General features: G+C 44.1%; 1 protein-coding gene across 1 annotated transcript in view; it reads right to left on the reverse strand.

The window, feature by feature from the left end:
- Positions 1-5222: 5222 nt before the first annotated feature.
- Positions 5223-18133, reverse strand: part of LOC109890791 (kinesin heavy chain) — a 138063-nt gene continuing 125152 nt past the window's right edge. Inside the window, exons 25-30 of the mRNA XM_031824700.1 lie at positions 11799-12015; positions 9921-10155; positions 9472-9755; positions 9266-9293; positions 8427-8530; positions 5223-7874 (exon numbers count right to left, since the gene is read on the reverse strand). Of these exons, the coding sequence (XP_031680560.1) occupies positions 8443-8530; positions 9266-9293; positions 9472-9755; positions 9921-10155; positions 11799-12015 (852 nt within the window). The 3' untranslated portion in view covers positions 5223-7874; positions 8427-8442. The remainder of the gene's footprint in view (positions 7875-8426; positions 8531-9265; positions 9294-9471; positions 9756-9920; positions 10156-11798; positions 12016-18133) is intronic.

Here is an 18133-nt window from a genome sequence, read left to right on the forward strand (position 1 = left end):
TCATGGCCAGTCCCAACCACCATAAAGGGGTTACAACGGTTTTTGGGGTTTGCCAACTTCTTCTACCACCATTTCATTAAGGACTTTAGCTCTATCGCCTCTCCTCTCACCTCTCTCCTCACGGGTAGTACCTGTAAGTTGGGGTGGAGTCCTGCAGCCGACCAAGCCTTCCACCTACTGAAGGGACGTTTCACCTCCACCACGTTGCTCAAATACCCATATCCTACGCTGTGCTTCGTGGTGGAGGTGGACGCTTCAGATGTGGGTGTAGGGGCTGTCCTGTCCCAACAAGGAAATCCACAGAAATTGCCTCCATGTGCATATCACTCAAAGAAACTGTCTCCTGCAGAGGAACTATGACGTCGGCGATCGGGAGCTCCTAGCAGTGAAGTTTGCATTAGAGGATTGGAGACACTGTCTGGAGGGTGCTAAAGACCCATTTCTCATCCTCACCGACCATTGGAACCTGGAGTACATGCGGACAGTGAGGCGGTTTCACCTGCGCCAAGCAAGATGGGCCCTTTTTTTCCACTCGATCGATTTCACTCTGACAAATCGCCCAGGATCAATGATGTGAATGTGGTCAGTCGCCAGGCCCTGGGGAAGGAACACGCACCAGCTACCTGTCCTCCTGAGCGCATCTACGTTCCCACAGGGATAAGGGATCGGCTGCTGACCTGGGCGACCACAGCTGTCATCGCTGGACATCCAAGTATGAACCAAACTATTCAAAATACTGGTGGTCTACCTTTGCACAGGACATCACTCGCTACAACTCCTAAATTCCTCTTCCGTATGTGCACAAACTAAATCACCCCGGCACAAACTAAATCACCCCGGCACGCTACAGCAGGGAAACTCCTTCCCGTGCCTCAATGTCCCTGGTCTCATCTGTCCATTGATTTTGTCACTCATCTCCCCTCCTCTGATGGTTTCACCACCATTTTGGTGGTTGTGGACAGAATATCTAAATCCTGCCGTTTTAACCCTCTCTCTGGTCTCCCTACCGCTCTCTCTTACTAGACAATAATTTGTTCCAGGTGTGATATCCCTCCTAAATAGCTCGGGCTAGTGTTCCTATCAACTCAGTAAGACCAGCAGGCTAGTCTTAAAAAAATGTATGTATTGGTATGTAACTGTTATGAAAGTTGTATTGCCAATTTAGTTTTGTATTTACACGCCATTTTAAATGTGTACATGACACTGCAACAAAATTTCCCCATGGGGACAATAAAGTCAGTAAGTAAGTAAGGTTGCTGCGGTACTGTTCCAGCAGGTCTCAGATCTGTCCCCAATTCACGTCACGGGATTGGAAAGCCTTCATTTAGAAGCTGGGTGTCATGGTCTGCCTCACTTCCGGGTACCGGCCTCAGTCTAATGGGCAGGTGGAGAGGCTGAAGCAGGAGCTGGGGAGGTTCCTGAAGAGTCAATGCCAGGACCAGCAGGGAGAGTCGGCCCGATTCCTTCCCTGGGCGGAGTACGCTTACAATTCATTGGGTCACTACTCCACCGGGCTGACTCCCTTCCAGTGTGTTCTGTGTTATCAGCCAGTCCTGGCTTCATGGACACCGAACCAGACCGAAGCTCCTGCGGTGGACGAGTGGTTCAGGCACGCAGAAGAGGTTTGGAACAATGCCTACGTTAGGCTCCAGCCACCAGAAGGAGCAGGCGGATCACCAATGCAGTGAGGCTCCTGTGTTCCATCCTGGGGATAATGTCTGCCTGCCTCTCCATCAGGAACCCCCCACTCCGCTTGTCCTGTAAGAAGCTGAGCCCTCGGTTTGTGAGGCCCGTTCAAGGTCCTCGGGAGGGTCAACGAGGTGACGTATAGATTACAGCTCCCCACTATCTATTGGATCTCACCCTTTTTTCATGTTTCCCTCCTCAGGCCAGTGGTTAGTCGTCCCCTGGCTTAGGCCTTCCTCCACGACACCCATCTGCCTCTCCTGGACATCGAGGGGAAGCCCCACCTATGCCGTAAAATCCCTCCCAATGTCGTGGGGGTCAGCTCCAGTACCTGGTGGACTGGGAGGTGTACGGTCCAGAAGAGCAGTGTTCGGTTCCGGTGGACGACATTCAAGATCCCAACATCATCCGAGATTTCTAACTTCGCCATCCGGACCGGCCCCGCTCTTCACACTCGGGCCGTCCAGAGCGCACACTGGACACTCTGGATGAGGAGTAGTGTTGATCCGAGTGTTTTGACAGGTGTTGATCATTCGTAAATTCATCAGTGATTCTGCACTCTGGCACAGTCAGATGAGAGTGCTCTGAAATCGGTGTAGATAGCCAGAGCAAAGTTACGAATGCACCCTTTGAATCACTCTACGGCCTTTATTGTTAAACTCACCAACTGCACCTACTTCCTTACTCCCAGCGTCATTGTTACAATAATGCACTATTTAATTGAATGATTATGAAGTTCTTTCTTACACATTCTATGTTTGAGCTGCTTTTGAAAGCAAAAGTCTGTTGGAGGACTGTAATGTCAGCTAAACTAGCAAGTCTGTTTGTTTTGTTATCAAGGCAACTACTGTAGCTATCTAGTAAACATGGATGTACTCCTCCATAGTCTCCTTTGACTGCACATGGGCCCAGTGGCGGCCGGTCTATTATGGAGTTTAATTGTTAAAGAAATGTAAACAAAATAAATTATATAATTCATGGATTGTTTTAAATGTCCATAAAGTGTGTTCAATGTGTAAATTTTACTGTTTCAAAAACAAGCTGTTCAGTTATCTACTAGGTAACTCTCAGCAAGCAGCAGCTGTGTTCAGCCGCCCAGCGCTTGGATTGCATTGCCAGTTTTGCTAATGAGGGAGACTGCATCAATGAGATTGCAGGATTTCATCACATGAATTTCACAACAAAAAGTAAATGGACCATCTTGGGGCACTGGAATGGGTGCTCAGGCCTTCGGCATCTGCTCTTTCAGGTACTAAACAGATGGCACTAAAGAGAACATTTGAATGAACTTAAATAATCATAACAGTCATTGGGAGCCTGGGAGAATTTTTTTATTTAACCTTTACGCAGATGACACCATTCTATATACTTCCGGCCCGTCCTTGGACACTGTGCTATCTAACCTCCAAACAAGCTTCAATGCCATACAACACTCCTTCCGTGGCCTCCAACTGCTCTTAAACGCTAGTAAAACCAAATGCATGCTTTTTAACCGTTCGCTGCCTGCACCCGCACGCCTGACCAGCATCACCACCCTGGATGGTTCCGACCTCGAATATGTGGACATCTATAAGTACCTAGGTGTCTGGCTAGACTGTAAACTCTCCTTCCAGACTCATATCAAACATCTCCAATCGAAAATCAAATCAAGAATCAACTTTCTATTCCGCAACAAAGCCTCCTTCACTCACGCCGCCAAACTTACCCTAGTAAAACTGACTATCCTACCAATCCTCGACTTCGGCGATGTCATCTACAAAATTGCTTCCAACACTCTACTCAGCAAACTGGATGCAGTTTATCACAGTGCCATCCGTTTTGTCACTAAAGCACCTTATACCACCCACCACTGCGACTTGTATGCGCTAGTCGGCTGGCCCTCGCTACATATTCGTCGCCAGACCCACTGGCCCATGCTAGGTAAAGCTCCGCCTTATCTCAGTTCACTGGTCACGATGGCAACACCCATCCGTAGCACGCGCTCCAGCAGGTGTATCTCACTGATCATCCCTAAAGCCAACACCTCATTTGGCCGCCTTTCGTTCCAGTTCTCTGCTGCCTGTGACTGGAACGAATTGCAAAAATCGCCGAAGTTGGAGACTTTTATCTCCCTCACCAACTTCAAACATCTGCTATCTGAGCAGTTAACCGATCGCTGCAGCTGTACATAATCTATCGGTAAATAGCCCACCCATTTTTACCTACCTCATCCCCATACTGTTTTTATTTATTTACTTTTCTGCTCTTTTGCACACCAATATCTCTACCTGTACATGACCATCTGATCATTTATCACTCCAGTGTTATTAATCTGCAAAATTGTAATTATTCGCCTACCTCCTCATGCCTTTTGCACACAATGTATATATACTCTCCTTTTTTTCTACTGTGTTATTGACTTGTTAATGGTTTACTCCATGTGTAACTCTGTGTTGTCTGTTCACACTGCTATGCTTTATCTTGGCCAGGTCACAGTTGCAAATGAGAACTTGTTCTCAACTAGCCTACCTGGTTAAATAAAGGTGAAATAAAAAAATAAAAAATAAAACTAGGTAAGTCAGTTAAGAACAAATTCTTATTTACAATGACAGCCTACCAGGGAACAGTGGGTTAACTGCCCTGTTCAGGGGCAGAATGACAGATTTTTACCTTGTCAGCTCGGGGAATCAATCCAGCAACCTTTTGGTTACTGGCCCACCACTCTAACCACTAGGCTATTTGCCCCCTCAATAAGCCAGAAGTTCATCCATCAAAGGACAGAGGGATACACTAGATATAACCTTCTCGCGTATCTGTTAGGATCAATAAAATATGGCTCTGTGCCTAATTCGCAACATTGCTTTTTGTTTCCCCTGCTATTCATCATATGCTAGCTAGTGGGCAAGCTATGTACTGGTAGCTTGCTAATTTCATGTCTACTGAAGTTAACCTGTGTTAATGTCACAATGTCACAAGTTAATGCTTGACATGCTAGCTATCCCCATTTAGATCATTCATTTTCACTTGTTGTATCTGTGCTTGTGTCACCAATGCACTCGTGAGCTGGCTGCTCATGAGCTGGCTGCTCATTCTAATCTAAATAGTTGGCAATCAACAGTCGCAGCAGTGGTGATTCTGTTTTCACATGCAAAACTGAAATAGGTGTATTTATGCTGTTGATGAAATGCACCGATCACTTTATATATACTGGGTATATAAAACATTAAGAACACCTCTTTCCATGACAGACTGACCACGCGAATCCAGGTAAAAGCTATGATCCCTTAATGATGTCACTTGTTAAATCCACTTCAATCAGTGTAGATGAAGAGGAGACAGGCTAAAGAAGGATTTTTTGGTCTTGAGACAAATGAGACATGGTTTGTGTATGTGTGCCATTCAGAGTGTGAATGGGCAAGACAAAAGATTGAAGTGCCTTTGAAAGGGGTATGGTAGTAGTTGCCAGGCTCACCAGCTTGTGTCAAGAACTGCAACGCTGCTGGGTTTTTCACATTCAACAGTTTCCCGTGTGTATCAAGAATTGTCCAGCCAATTTGGCACAACTGTGGGAAGCATTGGCATAAACAAGGGCCATCATCCCTGTGGAATGCTTTCAACACCTTGTAGAGTTCATGCCCTGATGAATTGTGACTGTTCTGAAGGCTCAGTGTATCTTTCCAAAAAAGAAACAACCAGTAATTTGAATGCTGCTTTGTGTACCAGCCCTGTCTACAACCAAAATGTATTCTGATTGATCAGTTAGCATTCAATAAACAATGAATGAATAAATAGTATATATTAACATAAGAACAACCATGTGCAACTCAAGAGTAAACATATCCAGTAAATAACATCACATTCAATAATAACAATAAAAAATGAAATAATGAACAGTATAAAAATAGTTGCTTACACAATTACTAAATCTGTTATTTTTTACCCAGTTATATTTTCCATTCTGTGTTGGTGAATGTAATTGATGACCACTGGACACATCACAGCAGAACAAACATGTTGAGATGAAGGTACATCAGAAATCTAGAAAACCCTATAGAACCTTAGAACTCTATAGAACACTAGAGAATCCTAGAGAACCCTATGGAACCCCATGGAACCTACAGAACCTCCAACCCAGGTAGATAAAGTAGTATGTTACAGCTCCAAAGTATCAAGTATCTCTGTCTTTCTTTCTTCATAGAATATATATACTGTACAGTATATAGCTCCCTTCTTTCAGTCTTGTATTGATGCATTGAGAAGCACAACATTAGCACAACATTTTTATTTTATTTTAAATCCTGTCATTTTTTTTCACCAGACTTTTTATTTTTTACTTTTAGTAGTTTGCATCATAGCAGATAACCTATTTGATGAAAACCTTAAGAGTTACTGCATTAGTAAGCATACATTAAAGCATGCATTACTCTGAAAGCAAGCCTTGAAGGGCTTGGTTGGAGCGTCAGCATAGATAGACATGCTTGCGTCTGACTGTAATTGCTGTTATTCTATAGACAGGATAATATACACACAAACAAGTACAACAATGAACCTGCTGGAGGAAGTTTGTGTTTGACCTATGATCTAACTCATCCACATTCATCAGCTATTTACTCTGAGTATGATGCTGCTGTAAGCTCTATTTCTTATGGCATTTAAAAAACACTGCCACTAGCACAACAATCTTGATCTGCCCTCTACCTACAGTACTGTTCAGAAGTCTCCAACCTCACTCGGCCTGACCAGTGCCATATTTACAAAATAAGTAAATATATGGCTCTGGGCCTGACTACTCAACCGGCCAGTTGTCATCTGTTGTCTTAATGATATTGTGGAAGTTAAAGAAACAGCTGTCTGCTATGTTAACCTGCTCAGTTAGCAAACAGTATCATTATTACTATGACATCAGTCAGCTGTGTAAAACACTTATACAGTCCAATACAAAATCAACCTTAATGGGGTGCATATATACATCGATATTGTATATACTTCTATATACATGAATAGAATAGAGTGAGAAATGGTAATGTATGAATATGTTCACTTTTAAATTAAGACGTTGCCGTGCTCTGCGTGTGTGTATTACTTCGATCAATCTCCAATTGCAAGGTGGTTGTTGTCTATTGTCACACCCTGACCTTAGAGATCCTTTTTATGTCTCTATTTTGGTTGGGTCAGGGCGTGAGTTGGGGTGGGCATTCTATGTTTTGTGTTCTATTTTTTTCTATTTCTGTGTGTTTGGCCGGGTGTGGTTCTCAATCAGAGGCAGGTGTCTATTGTTGTCTCTGATTGAGAACCATACTTAGGTAGCTTTTTCCCACCTGTGTTTTGTGGGTAGTTGTTTCCTGTTGAGTGTGCGTATCACCTGTCAGAACTGTTTCGGTTATACCTTTTGTTATTTTGTATTTAGTGTTCAGTTTCAAATAAATAATTTGAACGCGCACCCCGGCACCTTTGTCCTCACCTTCTTCCTATGAATGCCGTTACATCTATTTTCCAACCGATTCTCGTGGTGTTGAATAGAGGTATTAGGCTTATATACTCTTATTTTTGATATAGGTACAGAAAAGGCCAAAAGAGCCTAAAATGATCATGTCTCGTCATTTACCCTCACAATGTACTGTACCTCCTAGACGGAGAAGAGCAGGATGAGCGTGCCCTATTGCCACACAGAACACTGCACCATCACGCTCCAATCCTCATTGGCTAGTACAGCTTCAATTCATTCCAACAGGGTCAGAGGAATAGTAAGGGCTTAGAGGAAGAGGAAGCTGCCAATTCTAGGTTGTGTGTCGAATGGCACCCTACTTCCTTTATAGTCCACTACCTTTGACCAGAGCACGACGGGAATAGGGTGCCATTTGGGACCTAAGCCTAGTGGTTCAGTTACAGAGTTTTCTATGCTGCCATGGTTCCTTTGCATACATAATCCATACAGTAGGCCTACTATACATACCCCCATACCCACATAGTACAGTACGTTATATTCATATCACCTACAAAGTATTGGACAAATGGTTCAAGAGAGTGGACAGGCGGATAGCAAGCAGGAGAGGCAGAGGGGAAAAGGTGGAGGGCTACAGAGAGTTCTACAGAGGGAGGAAGAGAGTTGGTGTTACTGGGAAAGAGGGGAGGAGGATAGAGGGGTGATCAGAGGGCCGTTGATTCGCAGCATGCGAATTTACGAGGTAAGTCTTGGCAGAACCGGACACCTGGAGAGGGAGAGAGAAGGAGAAGAATAAACAAGGCAGTGAGTCAAATAAGCACTGCAGGCTTAGATTACGTCTGATAATATAGTCTTTATTGTGAGTGGGAAGAACTGTGGAGTTGAATTTCACTAGACTCAGCTGGAGTCTAATGCTGAAATTAGCTCCTAAGCTGCATCCCAAATGGCACCATATTCCCTATATAGTGCACTACTTCTCCATTTAGGACGCATCCATCGTCCAACTCCTTATTTCCACCCAGCCAATTAGAAGGCAAGATGAAGCCATACTAATAACAATAATTCTTACATCTACCCAGTATAGTATATTAGGGGCTCTCTGGCCATTTGGAAATCAGCATAAGCACGTCCAGTCCAGTGCACTCCATCTTCTTCTCACTTTCTATCTCCCTCTCCCGGAGAGAAACAGAGAGAGAGGTAGAAAGAGAGAGGGAGAAAGAGAGAGGGCAGAAATACACAAGGCAGTGAATCTGCCATCTTAGATTGTCTGTTATGACATACTCATTCAATATTTAATATTCTCCCTCCCCCTCCTTACCTATCGAGCTGAGTCACTAGCTGGCAGTCTGTTCTGGCTGGATGACGTGGTGCAGTTTGGCTGGGTTCTCCTGGTTGTGGTTGTCGCAGTGCTGCACATCATTCCTGGAAACAGCAACAGCAGAGTGGACACTCAGAGACATGCTATACAACACCAGGCAGGGCAAGCGGGAGGCACTCAGGAAGGTAGGCCACAGCAGCAGAAGGAAACCAGCAGCAGCACAGCATAGCAGTGAGGCACAAATTACAAAATTACATATAGGTTTTCGTACCCTGTAAACAGTCTATGGACGAGGTATGACAGCAATCCATGCTTTGGTTTAGTTTCCCTGGCACTGTTTCCACATGCTAACATTTTAGCGTTCACTGCAACAAATTCCTATTCACAATGACGGCCTACCCCAGCCAAACCCGGATGATGCTGGGCCAATTGTGTGCAGCCCTACGGGACTCCCAGTCACAGCCAGATGTGATAGAGCCTGGATTCAAACCAGTGACTGTTGTGACAACTCTTGCACTGAGATGCAGTGCCTTAGATCGCTGTGCCAACCGGGAGCACAGAGGGACATTTCAAAATGCTGATGTTTGCATTTTAGCAAGGCTTGATTTATGGATTTGTCTATGTGGTCTTTATTCAAATGCACTTCATGTAATATAACAGGCGTTTCAATATTTGTGCACAATCTTTACTTAAAATATCAAAGGGACACACAAGGCACTAATTTTGTGGAACGACCCTGTAATCAAGCATGCCACATAGTAGTGTGGTGTAGTACAAGCCTGCAGGGGGATTCAATACATAACGGCAGCCAGGTCTGTGACAGTGGTGGGCAGTCTTACCTGTTGTCATTGATATCTGTAGTGTTCCCTGTGGATAGATGAAGCAGGTGTCAGGGTGAGGATGCAGTCAGACCAGTGTATAGTGAACAGCGAGGAGTGCAGACCATAGAAATAGAATTACACTAATTATATCTACTGTATTTCTATGGAGCAGACCAAGTGAGGAGTGAGTTGAAGTGGGGAACATTGAATGCTGTTAACCTTACCGTTGACACTGTCAACGTCCACCATTTCTGTAGAGTTGACTGTAGGGTCCTTCAATGTGGAGCCTTTTTCTGTAGTGTCCTTCACTGTAGGGTGCTTCACTGGGGAGTTATCCATTGCGGCACTATTCACTGTAGTGTTATCCACTGTAGGGTGCTTCACTGGAGAATGATCTACTGTGGCGGCATTGTCCACTGTTGGGTTATCCACTGTAGTCTTCTGCACTGTAGTGTCCTTTACTGTGCCGTTGTCCACTGTGGTGGTGTTGGGTGGCTCAGCTGGCAGCCTACAGGACAGACAGAGACCCATCAGTCACCTAGTCATGAATGTACAGTATTTCAATCAGTATTTCAATCAACAATCAATAATGTAAAATTATACTTCAGTGTCATGTTTGCACTTTTGTATAAAGCTCATACACAGCGAGCTCCATTCCTATGTTTGTACTCACGTCTTGGTCTGATGGAGGCTGGTCTCATTGGAGTGGTGATTGTTGGTCTGGGTGGGGTTGGAGTTAGATGATGTAGCTGGGGGAGCGGCAGGGTGGCTGGTGTGATAGCTAGCTGTCTGGCTGGGGATCTGGAACATGGCGTTACTAAAATGGATGGAGTGTTGCTGTTCAGTAATGCGAACCCACGGGTTGGTGGGGGAGCAGAGTGGGAACTGGCCCGGACGGACAGGCTTGGCTGGGAAGAGAAAACAAAGCAATGTTGGTATCAAAATCATCATTGTCATCATCGTAGTTATCATCATCATGGCACATGGTTAATAAATAGATATGCAACACGACGGCTGATTAAAAACTTTGAATTTTTCAATTTAAATGATTATACTAAATTATTGAAACCAATAGAATTGTATATAAAATCAGCAAAAAAAGAAGCGTCCTCTCTGAGTACATTTTCAGCAAATGTAACATGTGTAAATATTTGTATGAACATAACAAGATTCAACAACTGAGAAATAAACTGAACAAGTTCCACAGACATGTGACTAACAGAAATTGAATAATGTGTCCCTGAACAAAAGGGGGGGGTCAAAATCAAAAGTAACAATCAGTATCTGGTATGGCCACCAGCTGCATTAAGTACTGTAGAGCATCTCCTCCTCATGGACTGCACCAGATTTGCCAGTTCTTGCTGAGAGATGTTACCAAGGCACCTGCAAGTTCCCGGACATTTCTGGTGGGAACGGTCCTAGCCCACACCCTCCGATCCAACATGTCCCAAACATGCTCAATGGGATTGAGATCCGGGCTCTTCGCTGGCCATGGGAAAACACTGACATTCCTGTCTTGCTGGAAATCACGTACAGAACGAGCAGTATGGCTGGTGGCATTGTCATGCCTGAGGGTAATGTCACGATGAGTCTGCAGGAACTCCACATGAGGGAGGAGGATGTCTTCCCTGTAATGCACAGCATTGAGATTGCCTGCAATGACAACAAGCTCAGTCCGAGGATGCTGTGACACACCGCCCCAGACCATGACGGACCCTCCAACTCCAAATCGATCCCGCTCCAGAGTACAGGGCTCGGTGATACGCTCATTCCTTCCACGATAAACGCGAATCCGACTATCACCCCCGGTGAGACAAAACCGCGACTCGTCAGTGAAGAGCACTTTTTGCCAGTCCTGTCTGGTCCAGCGACGGTGTGAGTGTGCCCATAGGCAACATTGTTGCTGGTGATGTCTGGTGAGGACCTGCCTTACAACAGGCCTACAAGCCCTAAGTCCAGCCTCTCTCAGCCGATTGCGGACAGTCTGAGCACTGATGGAGGGATTGTGCATTCCTGATATAACTCGGGCAGTTGTTGTTGTCATCCTGTACCTGTCCCGCAGGTGATGTTCGGATGTACCGATCCTGTGCAGGTGTTGTTACACGTGGTCTGCCACTGTGAGGACGATGAGCTATCCGTCCTGTCTCCCTGTAGCGCTGTCTACCGTCTGTAAGCTGTTACTGTCTTAACGACCGTTCCAATTGTTTATGGTTAATTGAACAAGCATGGGAAACAGTGTTTAAATCCTTTTCAATGAAGATCTGTGAAGTTATTTGGATTTATACGAATTATCTTTGAAAGACAGCGTCCTGAAAAAGGGCCTTTTCTTTTTTTGCTGAGTTTAGTATGTATAATCTGGAAGTAGAGGTTCATTAGTTTGCTCCAATTAGTGTTAGTAAAAAAAAAAAAAAACATTATTACTATCATTGTGTGTGTGTTAGCTATCTGAGCTGTGTGTGTTTGGGTGTGTGAGAGACCTGTGTGTTACCTACCTGAGTGGTGTTCATGCATTTATGTTTATGCCTGTGCGTGTGTGTGCGTGTATCATTACCTATCTGGGCAGCATGTTGCCTACGGAGGGGGTTCTTGGCCCTCATAACATCTTTGATACTCTCCACTTCCTGTTGATAGCGTCTACGGTCCTTCATGGCCCCCTCCTTAGCCTCTTTCAGTGCACCTTCCAATGCCCGCACTCTCTCAGCTGTAGACCGAAGACGCTTCTCCAGCTTAGGAAGCTCACAACGCAGGTCTGCATTATCACGTACCAACTGGAGAGAAAAAAACGAGAGAGATGGGGAGGCAATAGTCATGAGAGTGATAAAAATAGCCTGAGGTCAACAACGTATCTAATATTCGCTATTGGAATAGACACTATATATACAAAAGTATGTGGATACCCCTTCAAATGAGTGAATTTGGCTATTTCAGCCACATCTGTTGCTGACAGGTGTATAAGGTCGGGCACACTGCCATGCAACCTCATAGACAAACATTGGCACTAGAATGGCCTTACTGAAGAGCTTAGTGACTCAACGTGGCACCATAATACGATGTCACATTTTCAACAAGTCAGTTCTTCAAATTTCTTCCCTGCTAGAGCTGCCTCGGTCAACTATATGTGCTGTTATTGTGGAAAAGTGGAAAATTCTAGGAGCAACAACGATAGCTGCGAAGTGGTAGGCAATAAGAGGGCTCATAGAACGGGACCGTTGGGTGCCGTAGCACGTAGCATGTAAAAATTGTCTGTCATCGGTTGCAACACTCACCACTGAGTTCCAAACTGCGTCTGGAAGCAACGTAAGCACAAATGTTCGTCGGGAGCTATATGAAATGGGTTTCCATGGCCGAGCAGCCGCACACAAACCTAAGATCACCATGCACAATGCCAAGCATCGGCTGGAGTAGTGTAAAGCTTGCCGGCATTGGATTCTGGAGCACTGGAGACGCGTTCTCTGGAGTGATAAATCAAACTTTATCATCTGGCAGTCCGACGGACAAATCTGAGTTTGGCAGATGACAGGAGAACACTACCTGCCACAATGCAAAGTGCCAACTGAAAGTTTGGTGGAGGAGGAATAATGGTCTGGGGCTGTTTTTCATGGTTTAGGCTCCTCAGTTCCAGAGAAGGGAAATCTTAACGCTACCTCAGACAATGACATTCTACACCATTATGTGCTTCTAACTTTGAGGCAACAGTTTGGAGAAGTTCCTTCACTGTTTCAGCATGACAATGCCCCAGTGCACAAAGCAAGGTCCATACAGAAATGGTTTGTCGAGATCTGTGTGGAAGAACTTGACTGGCCTGCACAGAGCCCTGACCTCAACCCCATCGAACACCTTTGGGATGAATTGGAATACTGACTGTGAGCCAGATCTAATGGCCCAACATCAGTGCCCGACCTAGCCAGCAGTATACCACTCAGCATCCCACTGCTGGCTTGCTTCTGAAACCAAGCAGGGTTGGTCCTGGTCAGTCCCTGGATGTGAGACCAGATGCTGCTGGAAGTAGTATTGGAGAACCAGTAGGAAGCACTCTTTCCTCTGGTCTAAAAAAAATATCCCAATGCCCCAGGGCAGTGACTGGGGACATTGCCCTGTGTAGGGTGCCGTCTTTGGGATGGGGCATTAAATGGGTGTCCTGACTCTCTGTGGTCACTAAAGGTCCCATCCCATGGTGTGTTAACCCTGGTGCCCTGGCTAAATTCCCAATCTGGCCTTTATGGCCACCTAATCATCCCCAGTTTAAAATTGGCTCATTCCTCTCCCCTGTAACTATTCCCCGGGTCGTTGCTGTAAATGAGAATGTATTCTCAGTCAACGTGCCTGGTAAAATAAAAAACCTCACAAATGCTCTTGTGGCTGAATGTTAGCAAGTGGACGCTGTTATAGCTGCAAAGGGGGGGGGGGACTCCATATTGATGCCCATGTTCGACAAGCAGGTGTCCACATACTTTTGGTCATGTAGTGTATATTCCTGACAATTCATTCAAGCAACACTTTTCTCCGCTATGCGTTATGCCCTCCCCTCCCTCCGAACATAGCATACCACTTCTTAACTTTTAACAATTTGACCCCTGCCTTAAACACATTTTCATCACTCTATTAACTATTTACTCCTGACCCCCTTTTCATCTTTCCATCTCCCTCTATTTCCCTCTCTGTTTCTCCCTCCTCCTATCCCCCTTTCCCTCCATCTCTCATGTTAGTATGTGATAATGCAGAAGTGATACTTGCACGCATAGGTAGCAATAAATTGGCGAGAATATACACTACGTGACCAGGAGTATGTGGACACCTGCTCGTCGAACATCTCATTCCAAAATGATTGTCATTAATATGGAGTTGGTCCCCCGTTTGCTGCTATAACAGCCACCTGCTTTCCACTAGATCTCGGAACATTGCTGCTGGGACTTGCTTCCATTCATCCACAAGAGCACTAGTGAGGTCGGGCACTGATGTTGGGTGATTAGATCTGTCTCGCAGTCGGGGTACCAATTCATCCCAAAGGTGTTCGATGGGGTTGAGGTCAGGGCTCTGTGCAGGCCAGTCAAGTTCTTCCACACAGATCTCGACAAACCATTTCTGTATGGACCTTGCTTTGTGCACTGGGGCATTGTCATGCTGAAACAGTGAAGGAACTTCTCCAAACTGTTGCTACAAAGTTGAAAGCATAGAATCGTCTAGAATGTCATTGTCTGCTGTAGCGTTAAGATTTCCCTTCACTGGAACTAAGTGGCCTTGCCTGAACCATGAAAAACATCTGGACTGCCAGATGGTGAAGTGTGACTCATCCAGTGGAGGCTCCTTAGAGGCGGAAGCAGAGGACCATCCTCCTCAGTGAATTTCACAAAAATACAATTGTAAAACATTAAAAAAGTTATCCTGTTAAGATAAAACTATACTAAATATATTCACGTCATCAAATAACTGATTAAAACACACTATTTTGTAAAGGTCTACAGTAGCCTTAACAGCACTCTGTAGGGTAGCACCATGGTGTAGCCGGAGGACAGCTAGCTTCCATCCTCCATGTACATTGACTTCAATACAAAACCTAGGAGGCTCATGGTTCTCACACCCTTCCATAGACTTACATAGTAATTATGGGGGAAGTCCTCCAACCTCTCAGAGCTCTTGCAGCATGTACTGACATGTCCACCCAATCAAAGGATTAGAGAATGAATCTAGTACTGAAAGTATAAACTACAGATAGGTAGCACTGCAGTGTATAAAATGTGGTGAGTAGTTGACTCAAAGAGAAAGACAATAGTTGAACAGTTTAACAAAATTATTTTCTTCCAAAATGAAGGAGAAGCAAGAGAGAAAGAGCAAGAGATTATTTTTGTTCACTTTCAGTTTCACATACTTAGCTAGCAAATGCAGCTAGCTTGTTTAGCCTACACAATGCTCAAATAGAGGGATGCTATGTTAGCTAGCTGGCTATGACTTTCCAACACAACAATGAAACTCTTCCAAGTCAAGGTAAACTTTTGTTATTACAAATGTATTGCCACCGGGGCCTGCAGGTGTAACTGTTTACTGACTGTACACTAACGTTACTGCATGATTGTAGCCGGTTTACTAACGCGTTAGTTCCATTAGCCATGCTGACTATGCCGTTACTGTAGCTAATATGGTGACAATGATGTAGGCTGTTTGTAGAGGTTTGGCTTGTAAAGTTTTTTTTCGCCTGGTCACATACAGCCGATGTGTGGTACATTGAAGTCCGAAGGGAAGAGAAGGAATACAACGTGGCTGTTATGAGAGAGAACTCGTGATCGGGGTGTATTCATTCCGCCGATTCTGTTGAAAAACTTTTCCTAAAACAGAAGAGAACGGAACAAAACGGGGTTAAACATACCTGAATTTGTCCAATAGATGCTTTCATGTAAAAGTGTTGGACTAATGACTACACCCTATATCGGCTAGATGCGGGCAAGCGGTATTGAATGTCACTGTCTGTCACCTCAAATTTGTCTCTCGATCTGTGTGCACCTAGATTGTAAACTTTCATTCATAGGCTAGGTTGAAGCAACCTTATGATGGGTAACGTAAACTCACCCCATTGCGTACAAATGTGCACAACCGCAACATTCAAACGAGGCTACAAAGAACTAATGGGACTGTGTTGACATCAAAATCGGGGGTGTGAACTAAGTTTCAATTTAAGCTTTGATCAACATGGTAATGGCTCTATAGTATTGGAGAAAAGTAAAAAAAACGGCCCTCCATTACATCGTGACGTGTCATGACATAACGTACAGCACGCATAAAGCAACTATTTCTGTCTTACAATCTCATCCTTTAAAAACAAAAAATGGAAAGTGACGGGGGTAAGGGGGGGGATAACCTAGTCATTTTTTGCGTCATCATTGCATGCGATCATCATTCTCAAAGCCGCTGTTAACTCTTGGAACTACCCATCCCGGATCCGGGAGAATTGTCATCAACTACACTAATTAGCATATTACTAGAAAATATCCATATTCATGAAATCACAAGTGAAATATAGTGAAACACAGCTTAGCCTTTTGTTAATCACCCTGTCATCTCAGATTTTGAAATTATGCTTTACAGCCAAAGCAAGACAAGCGTTTGTGTAAGTTTATTGATAGCCTAGCATAGCATTATGTCCAGCTAGCAGCAGGAAGCTTGGTCACGAAAATCAGAAAAGCAATCAAATTAACCATTTACCTTTGATGATCTTCAGATGTTTTCACTGACGAGACTCCCAGTTAGACAGCAAATGTTCCTTTTGTTCCATAAAGATTATTTATTAACCTGTTAAAGATAGGGCTTACTGCCCCCTTTGGAGGAATTGCGTGCCCATAGTAAACAGAAAAAAAATCTGTCAAAAATTGCTAATATATGCATATAAAAATTATTATTGAATAGAAAACACTCTAAAGCTTCTAAAACCATTTAAATTATGTCTGTATGTAAAGCAGAACTCTCAGGGCACTAATTCTCCCAAACTCTCTCTTGTCATCATAAAAGTTGGCCCAACTTTGATGTCATCGCCCCCAATACCTCCTTTTGTTGGTCACGTTATGTTCAGAAATCCACCGGAAATAGCGGTCACGACAACGTCGAATAAATGTCCAAATTACGTCCATAATATCGACAGAAACATGGCAAACGTTTTTATAATCAATCCTCAAGGTGTTTTTAAAACATCTATTCGATAATATATCAACCAGGACAATTGGCTTTTGAAGGGGATATCATTGAAGGGGATATCTGGTTGATATCCCCTTCAATGGGCAATAGGGATGCATAGAAAGACAGGGGTTTCAAAATAAGAGTCACTTCCTGATTGGATTTCTCAGGATTTCGCATGCAATATCAGTTCTGTTATACTCACAGACAATATTTTTACAGTTTTGAAAACTTTAGACTGTTTTCTATCCTAATTATATGCATATTCTTGCATCTGGTCCTGAGAAATAGTGGGTTTACTTTGGGAACGTTATTTTTCCAAAATTAAAAATAGTGCCCCCTAGTTTCAAGAGGTTAGCTTCTAAGATCACTTTTAGCACTGCCCTAAAAACCCGATTCAAATGCGACACAAACCTTCAAATAGGTATGTAATGACACGTTATATAAACTCTTTATTGTGTTTTATTTACATTTTAGAGGCGATAAGGTGATAAGTTGGACAGATCGAGTGAAAAAAAGCCATTTTCCCACACAACATCTCTCCTTCTCACTATCACGCATTAGTTTCGCTTCCCCACCCGCCATTTTTAAAAAGACCCGACGGGGCTCATTGTCTTCTTGAATTATACAGAAATGGGCAGCGTTTAGGTCATGTAATTGATTCTGTTTGAAAGGGGAGAAATTGTGCTTTACAATGGTATTGACATTACAGTTGATCTGGAAGTATTATGTTTTTGGGGCGATAAAATAAGGGCAATTGTACGGACCAATATGCTGTGGTCCATGCTCATAATTTTTTTGTCCTCCCTCATCTTAAACGACACTGAATGCCACTGGATTCATTAATCCAGAGAATGCGTTTCCACTGCTCCCGAGTCCAATAGTTGCAAGTTTCACACCATTCCAGCCAACGCTTGGCATAGAGCATGGGGATTTTAGGCTTGTGTGTGGCTGCTTGGCCATAGAAACCCATTTCATGAACCTCTCGATGAACAGTTCTTCCAGAGGCAGTTTTGAACACGGTAATGAGTGTTGTAACCAAGGACAGACGGTGGCCCGTTCTGTGAGCTTGTGTGGCCTACCACTTCGCGGCTGAGCGAATGAAAGGTGGCATCCTATGACGGTGCCATGTTGAAAGTCACTGAGCTCTTCAGTAAGGCCATTCTACTGCCAATGTTTGTCTATAGAGATCGCATGGCTGTGTGGTGATTTTATACACCTGTCAGC

The sequence above is a fragment of the Oncorhynchus kisutch genome, linkage group LG5 (assembly GCF_002021735.2).
Source record: "Oncorhynchus kisutch isolate 150728-3 linkage group LG5, Okis_V2, whole genome shotgun sequence".
In the NCBI taxonomy this organism is placed as follows: Eukaryota; Metazoa; Chordata; class Actinopteri; order Salmoniformes; family Salmonidae; genus Oncorhynchus; species Oncorhynchus kisutch.